The sequence below is a fragment of the Mesoplodon bidens genome, assembly GCF_964165515.1.
Source record: "Mesoplodon bidens genome assembly, chromosome: 7".
Lineage (NCBI taxonomy): Eukaryota > Metazoa > Chordata > Mammalia > Artiodactyla > Ziphiidae > Mesoplodon > Mesoplodon bidens.
In genome coordinates, this window is record NC_138164.1 from 30355124 (window position 1) to 30368770 (window position 13647).

The window sequence follows — 13647 nt, forward strand, 5'->3', positions numbered from 1 at the left end:
AAATCTCATTTGAATTAATTTTTGCTCCTATGTTTCTACTTCATTTATTACAAATAAAAGAAACACTTCAGAGAAAAAGCAAGGAAAAATGTCTTCACTTTATATAAAGATCCAATGCTACAGTGCTCTTCCCAGTCAAATGTGGTATTAGTGGTCCTCATTGTAAGAATGTCTGCTCTGCTTTAGCAAAGATGACGTTCATTAGTTATTCCCTGGATTTCTTGATTAAAGGAGGCATTTAAGAGATACACAATGAATAGAGTTTTTCCTCTCACAAAGTAAACTGGTCTCTATGAAGATTCTATCTGGTGCTCCAATGGACCAGTTAACAGTATCTAAAATGAGTGGAGCTCTGCCAATTCCCATTTCCACAGCTCAGTCTAACACAATGCACTTGTTAGCCTAGTGCAGAAGAGCTCCACAGAATATGAGGTGCTTCATGGTAGCTTCTGGCAATCTGAGAGAAGTGCAATAATCCCCCAGCTCCTAATTCCTTCAAATCTGTGAACCCTGAACAAAGAGAATCTCTTTGGTTCCAAGAATGAGATTCTTTCCCTGAGTCAGATAAGTGCCTATGTTATAGAAGGAAAAAAATGGCCACAATCTTTCCATCTAAATAAGGTACCTTCACAACCAGTGTTCCTTTGGGTTCACCAGGGAGGAATGCTGATAAAAGCCAACAAAGAAACCCAAAACAGTACTCAGGTAGATCCTTTTCTCTACTGATAATTTTTTTTTTTTTTTTTGCGGTACGTGTGCCTCTCACTGTTGTGGCCTCTCCTGTTGCGGAGCACAGGCTCCGGACGCGCAGGCTCAGCGGCCATGGCTCACGGGCCCAGCCGCTCCACGGCATGTGGGATCTTCCCAGACCGGGGCACGAACCCGTGTCCCCTGCATTGGCAGGCGGGCTCTCAACCACTGCGCCACCAGGGAAGCCCCTCTTCTGATAATTTTAATATACTTTCTTTGGAGTGCTCACTAAAAGAAACTTTTCCTTTCCTAGTAGTATGATTATAATTCTTAATAAGATTTCCTAAAGTAAATAAGTAAATAACCTGTACTACCTTTGTTACTGTTCAAATTATTAATCTCTATAAATCATTGTAAGTAGTATTTTAGGCTATGCAAATAAAAAATCAGGCACACTTCAAGGCTGACAGGGTGTGTATACTACATATCAAATGTGGGGAAAAAAAAAGACCTCGAAGGAGTTTTGAATACTACTCTGGGAGGAGTGGGGAGGGAGCAGATAGTGTAAACTTTCTGGGAACAGCAATGTTAACTTAAGTATCATTGTAGAAAGATGCCTCAAAGTTACTCTGTGCTAATCTTCAGTGAGGACAGGCCCCTGGAGCACAAGTTTTTCTCTTTCCTAATTTAATATCTGTTTTCAATGCTAAAACATCAGATAAGAGCCTACCTGACATTTTGGAGAATTTGCTGTGCTGGGATTGATATTCCGCATTGCCTAAGAGTGAAAAATAAGATGGATAAAAATTACTTTAAGCCACATGGTTTGGCTGTGTAGGCTGACTTACAAATTGTATCCAGACATATCACCATAGCACAGAATTCCCAAGCTAGCCCAAGAAGAAGCAGACTGAGGGAGACAGGAGCCAATGGAGTCGCCACATAACAAACGGAAACCTCAGAAGTGTTAAACAGAATTGAGGATAGGACAGTAAGACTTTAGGTGTCAGGGTTCAAATAAAACTGGATATTGGTCAGGTAGGTTCTTTACTTCTGAATATTAGATGAAGCAGGAAAAATATAATTTGATGCTTCAGTGATAAGAGAAACTATCAATGGAAGAAGTTCACAGGAAGCCAAAAGGCTTAAGATATACTGAATTTATACGGATTGCTAAAAAACAAAACCAAAAAATCTTAAAAAACACACCATTAGTGTAAGAATAGAGCAGGTCTGTCACTTCAACAAAAGAAAAGACAACACAGTAGGTAGTAAAGAAGAAATAAAGAAGTTACCTTGAAAGGAAACTATTCTGTCTAGGACCCATCACCCAGAGTAAGAGTGAGAATAAGATTTAGAAAAATTCTTTAGAATGAAGAATTTTATAAGTAGCAGCATTTTGCCCATTGGGCGGGAAGGGGGTGGGGGAGAGATGATCTACGGCAACAACAAAATGATGGATGGCCCATTCCCAGACTTTAACCTTTCTTATTAATAAGGTTTCTTGGTTTTGGTAGTCTTTAATTCATATGTGAAATTATATTTGCATACGCCATCTAGTACTCAGTAACAACAAAACGAAAACAGGTTGCGTAAAACATACCCTTAAATTGCTTTATTTCTTCTAAGAGCTATATAACTATAATTTTGATGGTGCTACCTTGTTCCGATGATAAAGTTTCATTTAAATGAAAAATATCTTTCCTTTATAGTAATATGTTAAAAAGTCCATCAGAGATACAGTAATCTTGTTAATGTGCTTCCTTTCTCTACCTTCTTAAAGGAGGATGAGGGAATATTTCTTTCAAGACCACTTCCTGACATCATATGCTGGCATCATCTTTCTTACTCACTTTGGTGCCAACCACACTAGAATTACACTGGCAGGTTATTGATAGCACAAACAGTTTAAAGGTGTGCCTGTCTGGGATTCCATGGCTTAGTTTAATTCTTAGGTATCAGTTCTTCAAATCCCAAATCTGAGTTCAATGACTGTATCAAGTTCATGTATTTCCATTAACACGTCGTGACACTATTAAAATATAACACTCATGAAAAAAAGTACCTTGTTTAAATGTCTACATCCTGGCTACAAAAATGTAGAGTATAATGATATTTTTAATGCCTATACTTAGTATGCTATGATTTAGGTGAGGAAAATATTACAGATATGTAGATTTCACGTTCGCAGAGAGAATGTCTCTGGGGGAAAAAAAATACAAGAAACTGATAGCTACTTACAACCAGAAAAGAGAACTAGAGAAATGGAAAAGGAGATTTCATTTTCACTGTACGTTTACGTTTTGTACACTTTCAAAATCACATCATGTTTATTATCCAAAATATTTACATAAAAATTTTAAAATATACTGCTTTGAGAAGATCACACTCCCAAAATCTGAACTTAGATCTTATCACTCTGAAATAAGATAAAGTAAAAATTCATTTTGAGATGAGGGATTATATATTCTTATGGCACATAAAGACCAACAGTATTTCTGAAAGAAAACTGATAAAAATGGTCGTAAAGCTTTCCAGCTCTCTAAGGTTAGAAACTACCTATCCCAACACGAAAAAATATCCATAAGTAGATAATTTTAAAGCACTATGGAATCTTTTAAACTTGGGATAGCCTGTATTGTTTTAAATAAAACATCTTAGATTCAGCAATACTGAAACATTTATCATTTGAGAAATATCATGTTGTGTATTCCCCTAGACAAATAATTCATTTAAAGTAAAAGATGTTTCTCCCCAAGTGATGTCCCAGAGTTTCCCCCTTAGTGAAATCCTCAGATATATAGTAGTCTGCAATTCCATGTACAGACATACCTCATCTTATTGCACTTTGCAGACACTGCAATTTTTGTTTTTAAACATACTGAAGGTTTGTGGCAACCCTGCATCTAGCAAGTCTATCAGAGCCATTTTTCCAACAACATTTGCTCACTTCATGCCTCGGTGTCACATTTTGGTAATTCTCACAATATTTCAGTCTTTTTCATTGTTATTATATTTGTTATGGTGATCTGTGATCAGTGATCTTTGATGTTACTATTGCAAAAAGATGACTCACTGAAGGCTCACATGATGGTTAATATTTTTAAACAATCAAGTATTTTAAAATTAAGGTATTTAATTTTATATTAAATTTATATTAAATTTTACAATAAACAATTTACATTGTTTATTTTAAGACATAATGCTATTGCACACTTAATAGACTACAGTACGGTGTAAACGTTAACTTTCATATGCAACGGGAAACCAAAAAATTCATGTGATTCACTTTATTGTAATACTTGCTTTATTGTGGTGGTCTGGAACTGACCGGCAATATCTCCGAGGTATGCCTGTATATTTGAGGTAAAGCACCCTTGCTTCCTTCGATTTTTGCTTGACTGCAATGAATATGACTAAAACGTCTCTTTGTGATACAGGTTTACAAGTCATAGCCTATGTGATCAAAGGCCAGTTAAGAAACTAGAAACTAAGACGAGAGCTGGACAGAATGTTTCTGTGTCACTCTAGTTTCAGAGAAACAACATTCCTCTGTAACTAATAAATGCCAAAATGAAACACACCCAACTTTATGTAGGAAAACAAAACCCCAAGAGTGGAAGGCTGGTCTCTAACCTGTGGCCTCACCTGCCGAAGCAGTTCTTGCTGCTTCAGTCGCAGTCTCTCTTTCTCCATCTGCAACTGCTGCAGCCGCATCTGTTGCTGCTGGTTGGAATTGCCACCACCCATGACTCCTCCCTGAGGGCTCTGGGGGGCCAGGGGTGGTGGCTGTTTCACTGGAGCACTCTGACTGATTCTCTGGTTCATGGCTGAAATGAAACAGAAGATCTATCCTAAAAAACTAGCAAAGAAAAAGGATTTTAGTTATTCAACGGCAACTGGGGATATTCAACATAGCCTTTTCTGTAGTAAGACTAGAAATAACCTAAAAATCCACCAATAGTACAATGGTTACATTAATTTATTATTATTGTAGTCATCTTTGTCATTATCCTAGGATGCAAGGCAGCCATAAAAGAAAAGAAACAAGTAACTCTCATAGGCAGTGACATGGAACAGTCTACGACATACTAAGTTAAAAGCATAGTACAGAATAGATAGTATTAAAAAAAAAAAGGGGGCGGGTGGAATATATATTACATGCATATCTAGAGAATCTGAATTGAAGGACAGCCAAGAAGCAATTAACATCTGTTGGTTCTGGACCTGGGGAACTGGATGACTAAAGGACTGAGTTCAAGAGAGGCATTTTTTATAACTTTTCAAGTTTGAATAATGTGAATATATTGCTTATTATAAAATATAATATATATTTAATTAAAAATAAATCTCTCAAAGTAACTGAGACAAAGCATTCTAAGCAGTAAAGCTCATCAGGATTATTAATCTTTAAATATAACTCTAATAAATCAAGTAGATTAAATGATCTGATGCATGCTCATAATAAATTAAGCCTACAAGAATCTGGATGGGACTTCCCTGATGGTGCAGTGGTTAAGAATCCACCTGCGGGACTTCCCTGGTGGCGCAGTGGTTAAGAATCCACCTGCCAATGCAGGGAAAACAGGTTCGAGCCCTGGTCCGGGAAGATCCCACATGCTGCAGAGCAACTAAGCCCATGTGCCACAACTACTGAGCCTGCGCTCTAGAGCCCACGAGCCACAACTATGGAGCCCGTGAGACACAACTGCTGAAGCCACGTGCCTAGAGACCGTGCTCTGCAACAAGAGAAGCCACTGCAAGGAGATGTCCGTGCACCACAACAAAGAGTAGCCCCCGCTCACTGCAACTAGAGAAAGCCTGAGCGCAGCAACGAGGACCCAACGCAACCCAAAATAAACAAACAAACAAACAAATAAATAAGTTAATTAGCTAATTAAAAAAAAAAAAAAAAAAGAATCTGCCTGCCAATGCAGGGACACGGGTTTGATCCCTGGTCCGGGAAGATCCCACATGCTGTGGAGTAACTAAGCCCGTGCGCCACGACTACTGAGCTTGTGCTCTAGAGCCCACGAGCCACAACTACTGAATCTCGCGTGTCTCAAGCCTGTGTTCTGCAACAAGATAAGCCACCGCAATGAGAAGCCTGCGCACTGCAATGAAGAGTAGCCCCTGCTCACTGCAACTAGAGAAAGCCTGAACACAGCAAGGAAGACCCAATGCAGCCAAAAATAAATAAACAAAGAAATAAATTTATTTTTTTAAAAAAGAATCTGGATGGCATAGATTGGTCTCATTCAACAGCTCAGGTAGTCATTGTTATTTTTTTAGTTGAACATATAATATACCATTTGACAATTAGAAACAGACTGGATTCCTACACTAGTGAATTTCTGCCACTGATACAACATTGACCAAACTGTGGATTGTGGTAACCTTGGTGAACAGATGGAAGTTTTACTATGTGAAAATGGCAATAAGAATAATGTATCACCTTTTCAGACACATATTCAACATTCTAAGGTGTAATTTCAGCTCACTGTTTCTACTAAATGTTTAATACATACTGACCAAAGAAAACCTCTGGCCCAAATGACTTCACAAACACTTGAAGAAGAAATAATACTAATCTTATAAAACCTTTTCCAGAGAACAGCAAAGAAGGAAACTCCACAACACCTTTGAGACCAGCATAACCCTAATACCTTACAAGGACATTAAAACAAATAAAAATTACAGATCATGTTCTCTCATGAACCTTGCTACCAAAATCTGAAATGACATTCACTGACAGCTCTCATGACATACTGGCTCCCAGCCAAGTGGCAAACTCCTTCTGGTGATTTTTCACATGTCCTCTGTTGAAGCCACAGAGGCTGCTTGGTAAATGCCAACTCTTCTTGGAGGCTACTTGACCAAACCTCCCCAGCCTTCCCCAGAGTCTGCCATGTGCATTAAGAATCATCTTCCTTCAGGGCACTGCCCTGGGACATTTGTTTACTGACATTTCTCACCTGATTGTAATTTTTTATTTACAAATTTGTATCTTCTCTTAGACTGGAGTGCCACAGGAGTGAGGAGAGTATCCTAATTGTGTATATATTCTCAGTGCCTAGTCCAGCATCTTTGCACAAAACTTGTGCTGAAAAAAAACACTGTAATGTTTCTAAGTCAGTTAAGTATTCGCTGAGGCAGAAATTTAACTATTTAATATATGATAATATAGAAATCCTACCAATTTCCCCTTAGACTGACCAACTCTTCCATGAGACAGCATAACACTGATATAGAACCAAGGATATTAGAAGAAAGGAAAATTACAGACCAACTCTCTCCTAGAATGCCTTGGTTCAATTCAACCTACTGAGATATTTATATAAGGTGATGGTATTTTTGTTCTTACTCTTCTCCTCAATTTTTTCTGTATTTCTTTTTCTAACTTCTTGAGTTGAACTTCTTACTTAGCTTAAGTCTTTTCTTAGAGCATTTAAGTCAATAAATTTACCTTTAAGTACAGTTTTTCCTGCATGTCATACAGTTGAAATACTATGTAAAATTCATGATTGTTCTACCCCAAATATCTGTAATTTCTATTGTGATTTCCATTTAACTCATGAGTTACTTAGGAGTACACTTTTATGCTCTCAAGCATACATTTACATTTTTAAAAATAATTTCCATAAACAAATAGAGAAGCAGAAAAAATAATATAGATGATGAATCCTCATGTAGTCATCATCCGGGTTCCCAATGATCAATACACAACCAATTTTGTTTTACATCTATTCTCATCGACTTTTCCCTCAATTATTTTCAAGCAAATAATACAGCATTACATCCATAAATAATCACAATATGTATCATTCGGGTTTTTGCTTAGATTCTTAGATCTTATAACTATTTTCTGTCTAATGCTGAAAAATTTGCTTCCAATAACATTAATATGTACTATCCTTCTATACATATGCAAGTATTTCAAAATAACATACGACCGATTATTAAAGTTATGATCAACAAAATGATTATTAAACGTTTGGTCCTTAAGATATCTCATTAGGTGTATCCAGCCAAATCACTGTGGTTAAGTGTCATCTGAAATAATTCTTCTCTGTGTGACTCGGCCAACTCAATATACAGGCTCACTTGTGGCGACGTGCTTCTGAATTTCAGACACAGGCTTTACTTGCCACTCCCCACTGCCCCTAGCAGTTTGTTTATTCCGTTTTAAAAAATCAAAGCAGACACACAGATATGGTAGCATACTTAGATATATGGTGGCATACTCTTAGTACTTAACTTCATTTTGCCTTTTTGCTAATAACATATCCTTGAGACTACTCCAAAGCAGTATATACAGGTTCCCCCACCTATTTTCTTTTAAAAATAGCATAGTATTTCATTCAACTAATTTCCTATTAGGTACCACAGTTTCAATTATAACCTATATGTTTAATAGCTGGTAGAGCAAGTCATATTTTTTTTGAAGCTAACTTTTTATTATTGGGATCTAATTTTATTGCTTTGTCATTAAAAGAATCTGGTCTGTATACTAATTTTGAAATTTGCGACTTGACATGTGGTCAGTCCTTGCTTTTGTACCAGGTCATGGGCAGACGGCTGCACGCTTGGCTTTCACCATTGAGAGTGTTTCATGTATCTCTGTCTTTGTTCTTAACACTCTGAGTTCCTGATATCCTGACTGGCTGACTGGTCCCTCGCCCTGCCCTTGCTCACTGCTTTGTGTGGTTTTGTTTTCTGACCAACAGAGATTTTTTTAAAATTTATGATCCCAGTTAAGTCTTTCTGGTTATCTCTTTTAAATGTTTTGTCTGGCATAGCAGAGAAGGGATGTCAAAAAAAACATGACTCGCTGCTTCATACTGTTCAAAGCCTTATTAATCTCTTTTATGGCCAAAAAACCCCCACAAAAAGCCACATTTATAAAATATCTTTACAAAGAATAAATGGCTAAAACCTTAATAATTATGGTTTATAGTTAGTATTTTACAGGGGAATGGATAGAAAAAAAGCCAAAAAATTTGAATGGCTAAGATTTGCCAATCAATAACCTCATTTAATACAATTGCTTATACTTTCCTGTCACCAACATTATTAGATGCACGATTGACAGGCCTCATAGTATGATACAAAGAATATAGCCTTTAGAGTCAAACAAACCATGATTAGAGTTGGGCACACCAGTTCGTAGTTCATCTAATCCTCAGTTTCCTCAGCTATACCTGCGGACATTAACATCACCCTTTTGGATCACTGTGGGGCTTATAAGTAATATGGAAAGCATCTATTATAGTCCTGGAATACAACAGATGCTCCAAAAATGTTAGCCTCCTCTCTTTTCCGAATAGTTCTTTCTAAGCTTTAAGATTACCAGTCCTGCAGATAATCATCTTGGCTTGAACTCCCATACCTTCCCTCCCCCATCCTTCCACTTCACCATGCCACTCACTGTTTCTAAGTATTCTATGATTCATAAAGATATGCATATTTATCTTTCCTGTAAGATCTAAACAGAAAAAAATAGGTGGGGGAGTTTGAGCCTTAGCTTAACCTCCCTAGGGATCCTTCTCTTTTGGTGAACATGTTCTTGGCATTCCCATAGGGCACTCAACATATTTATTTTCCCAAAGAGATGTTTTCTTACATTGTGCTATGTCAGGTTCAATCATACGAGTTAAATATGAATTGGGGGACTGATCTGAGTATCTATCACATATGGTGAACATCTCACAAACTGAAGCCTAGTGCAAACAACTACTGGGGAAAAATGTTTTCCATTCCAAGCAGTTAAATAAATTAAAAAATTTTAAAAACTGCTAGTAAATAACCCATTAGTAAGTGTTGAAACGATAAAATATGATTGATTTTTCAAAACAGATTCTAGAGCTATACAATGTTAAATATTTCATCTATTAAGAAACATTTTTTAAAAAGCTCTTGAGCTTTCCATACTGGATTTTTATTAAGTAATACAGCATTTAACAAGTTAATGTAAATATTTATTCCTTGTGAAAACTAATTGGACAATAACAGTATTGCATGAAAATAAACAGGTAAATATCCTCTGCTTCCCACCAGTTTCTCAGAATTAGATATCATTAGCAGTAATCATTAATGACAGTGACCACTGCTGATGGCACACTCAATTGGTTGGGAAGGTCTTTTTCAAATCTAAGCTTATCTGACTATTAAAAACCACAGAAAGGGGAAAATAGGGTATCAAAAGATGGAGTAAGAACTCCACAGAATTAAACAGAAATTTGCACAAAATACGCAATAGAAATAGTCTCTCTGGCTAATAATGGTGAGCACTTTTGGTTGTGTTTACCTAAATGCTGTTACCTATGGATACAAGCAGTGCTACAAGTTTCCATATAAAGAGCTCACTTAAATGACCAACTCAAACAACGCTGTTTATCTACAGAAGCTGGGATTTCTTCTCTTCAGAAGCATCCTGTTCTTTACCTTCTGACTATCTCAAGCATTTCAACAAAGCACAGAGCAGTGCACCCACATGGGGTGCAGCAGAGACCTCACAAGCAGGCAAGAAACAAAACAGGCTTTGTTTCCTGGGGGAAGGGGGCAGGGCAGCTAAAAAAAGAAAAGAACTGCATTACCACCTTCTTCCCCTCTATGACCAACTACCAAAATCCCAATGTTTCCAGTTTTAACAAAATTTCCAAAAGGTAAAGGAGAAAACAAATCCCTAAAATATGACAAATTTTTTTAAAAAATGCTATATTTTAAATTCAGCCTTTGCTGCCTAAACTATGAAATAGTAACTGTTTCAAGTTTTTCTTAACCAATCAGTCCTGACAGCTTTATGGTAGCAAATCATACACTCAGCAATTACTGAAAAAGAAGAGATGACCTTCTCAAAAACAAAGGAGGTCATCACCATGGGTTCTTTCCAGATTTTATTCTAAACATCTGAATTTTCAAACTTCAGACAAATTTTCGATTTGCATAATTTGTATCTTCAACCTTGGAATATTACAAAGTACTACAGATGTGGTAATCAACCGTAGACTTCGAGAGAATAAATTCAATCCTAGTAACCTCATTAAGTGTAAATTTAAAATGAGAAAATTATTTTGAACTTTTAAAATAATAACTCACATCAAATCTCCCACAACACAAGAAAGCACCTTTTTACTTTGTCTAATATTTTATCAAGTTTCAGATATTACATGGTTACATGTTAGAATGGCTATACTAGTTTGTTTATAACATTTAGAAACAAATTTTAGGTTTTCCCCCGTACCTACAAGGGTACTTAAGACTGTAAAATTGTAGGCTTATTAAAAGAAATGAATGCTTTTCTAAAAACACAAACTAACAGGCCAACTCTGTCAGTCTTAAAACAGTAAAAACAAAACACCCACTGCTAGCTATGTCTTTCAATATGACCTGGGGATTGAATTGTCTACAAAAAGTTGTTACTAACTGGCACAATAATTTATGCATTTAAATATAAAATAATGTTTTTTTTCAGTGAAAATTACTTACTATTTGATTCACACTGAAAATCTGTCTCTTACAAAAGGAGCAAAAGGCCAGGGTCCTAATCTCATGACTGAATATATATACCTTTTTATTATCAATATGCAAAAGACATCTCCCAACACTCAATTAAGCTATACCTAAATGATAACACCATGCCCAGGAATGATTTTTTAGAAAAAGTTATACTGAGATATTTCACCCCTTTAGTAATTTTAATATATTCATAGAATTGTATAACCATCACCACTATCTAATTTCAGAACACTTTCATCATCCCCAAAAGAAACCCCTGTATCCTTTAGCAGTACACGTCCTACTGCCCCTCCCCCAGTCCCTGGTAACCATTCATCTACTTTCTGTTTCTTTGGATTTGCCTATTCTGAACATGTCATATATATGGAATCAATTTTGTGACTGGCTTGTTTCACTTAATATGTTTTCCAGATTTATCCATGTTACAGTATGTATCAGCATTTTATTCCTTTTTATTGCCAAATAATATTCCATTGTACAGATATACTACATTTTGTTAGTCTGTTAATCAGCTGATGGATATCTGTGTTATTTTCACTTTTTGGTTATTATGAATCATGTGGCTACAAACATTCAAATGTGCAGGTTTTTGTGTGGACATATGGTTTCCTTTTTTGGGCAATATATATCTAGGAATGGAATTGCTAGGTCATATGGTAACTATATGTTTAACTTTTTGAGGAACTGCCAAACTGTTTTCTAAAGTGGCTGCATCATTTTTCAATCACATCAGCAATGTATGAGGGTTCCAACTGCTCCATATTCTGGTCAACACTTGTTAATGCCTGTCTTTCATTTTAGCCATCTTACTGAGAATAAAGTGGCATCTCATTGTGGTTTTGCTTTGTATGATGTGGTTACAGTTAACCTCCTCTAAAACTCTACCCCAGGTCTTACCATAGGTAAAATAATCTCTCCCTCCCACACTCTGTACTTCTCCCCCTTACCAAACATCAACCTCCAGGCCCCCCAATCTGGATTAAAGTATTTTAATCTTTAAACTGTTCAAAAATACCAATAACACCTTTTTTTAGGTCAATTCGACACTGTCATCCTTCAACCACCTATCAAAAGTCTGGCATGAAAATTTATTATAATGGTATTTTTCAAACAATACTATTGAGAATGGAGTTTAAAAAACATTCAACAGAACATTTTCTCCTCATCACCTCATTAAGCAGTTTGGGGCAGGACACAGGAGTTGCTAAATGAGGTGAGGAGGAGAAGGGAGAAAGCGGTCTAACTAGCCTTCGGCTCTCTCTGTCCCCCGGATATAACTGTGCTTTTTCCCTCTACTATGAAGATAAAGTTTAAAGGCTAGTTTGGAGAGAAAGTACAGATAATGAAACTATTAGTCTAAAGAGAAGGGGAATAACATTTTAAAGCCTACCTGCCATCATGAATTCATGTTAGATTCATGAGTAAACAGTTCCATTAATAACTTTATTCCTAATTACATATAATGTATTACTATTAATCCTCTTTCACTAGGGGAATTTATAATTTAGAAGAGATGACTGATAAGCACAAAAACTGGTCCTTTTATATAGTGTAGAGCTTGACTGGCTTCTTCTTACCTCTTAATGTCCCTCACAGCACCTTATTTATGATCCCTCATTGTACTTAACACATTTTGTAATAATTATTTATTTTGTAGCTGACAACCCCCTGCCCGCCTGCTAGCATAGTACCTGGTACATAACTGGCATTCATCTGTTGAATGAGTAAATAAATACTCAAATGGTTTCTATCCCTAGTTAGTAGGACGCTATTAGTAATACACAGGAGAATCTCTAAGCTGAAGCAAGTCCAGAATGAGTTCTGAAGCTACCTCAGCAACCAGGGTAGCAGAACAACATGAGTATAAAACAAAGCAAAGAATATGAACCACTCCTCTTCTAAATCATTCCAATTTATTTCAGCAGAAATCTATTTGACTTTTCCCTCAAGAAGTCTATAATCTCTTTTTCTGTTTCTTATAACTGAGTCTGGGTTGTCACAAAAAGTGACATCACCAAATGGCTCTCTTCTCCAGCACGTTTTATAAGATACTTGCTATTAATGCAGAGTTGATACAAATACAAATTGAAACATAGTTTTCTTTTAAAAATGAATTAAGTTTTCTTGTGTTTGATGTGAGGGGCTTTAGTAACACAAATAAACCATTAATTTAAATTATCATTCAGTGACTTTAAGTTTTAAAATTCTATATGAAAAACTCATTAGGCAAACAAAGAAAAATATTTCTTCACTGTATAATTATTTTTATCATTGAACCATCATCAAGTAGAAACTACATATTAATTTAACTTCATTAACATATGTCTATTCACCCTTGGCAAGTAGGAGAGACTGCTTACCATGATTGATAAACTATTTTGACACCATCCTCCTGACTGTAACATAAAAAACCCCCCAAAAAACTAAAACTGCAAACCT

At 36.2% G+C, this 13647-nt stretch overlaps 1 protein-coding gene across 12 annotated transcripts in view; it reads right to left on the reverse strand.

Moving 5' to 3' along the window:
• YAP1 (Yes1 associated transcriptional regulator) overlaps nt 1-13647 on the reverse strand; it is a 109513-nt gene that overhangs the window by 18092 nt on the left and 77774 nt on the right. For 3 of the 12 annotated variants that reach the window (XM_081239686.1, XM_081239675.1, XM_081239679.1), the window contains 2 exons: nt 4327-4520; nt 1421-1468 (listed from right to left, as the gene is read on the reverse strand). In XM_081239686.1, the coding sequence (XP_081095812.1) occupies nt 1421-1468; nt 4327-4520 (242 nt within the window). The remainder of the gene's footprint in view (nt 1-1420; nt 1469-4326; nt 4521-13647) is intronic. The other 9 variants (XM_081239676.1, XM_081239680.1, XM_081239681.1 and 6 more) reach the window with 3 other exon arrangements.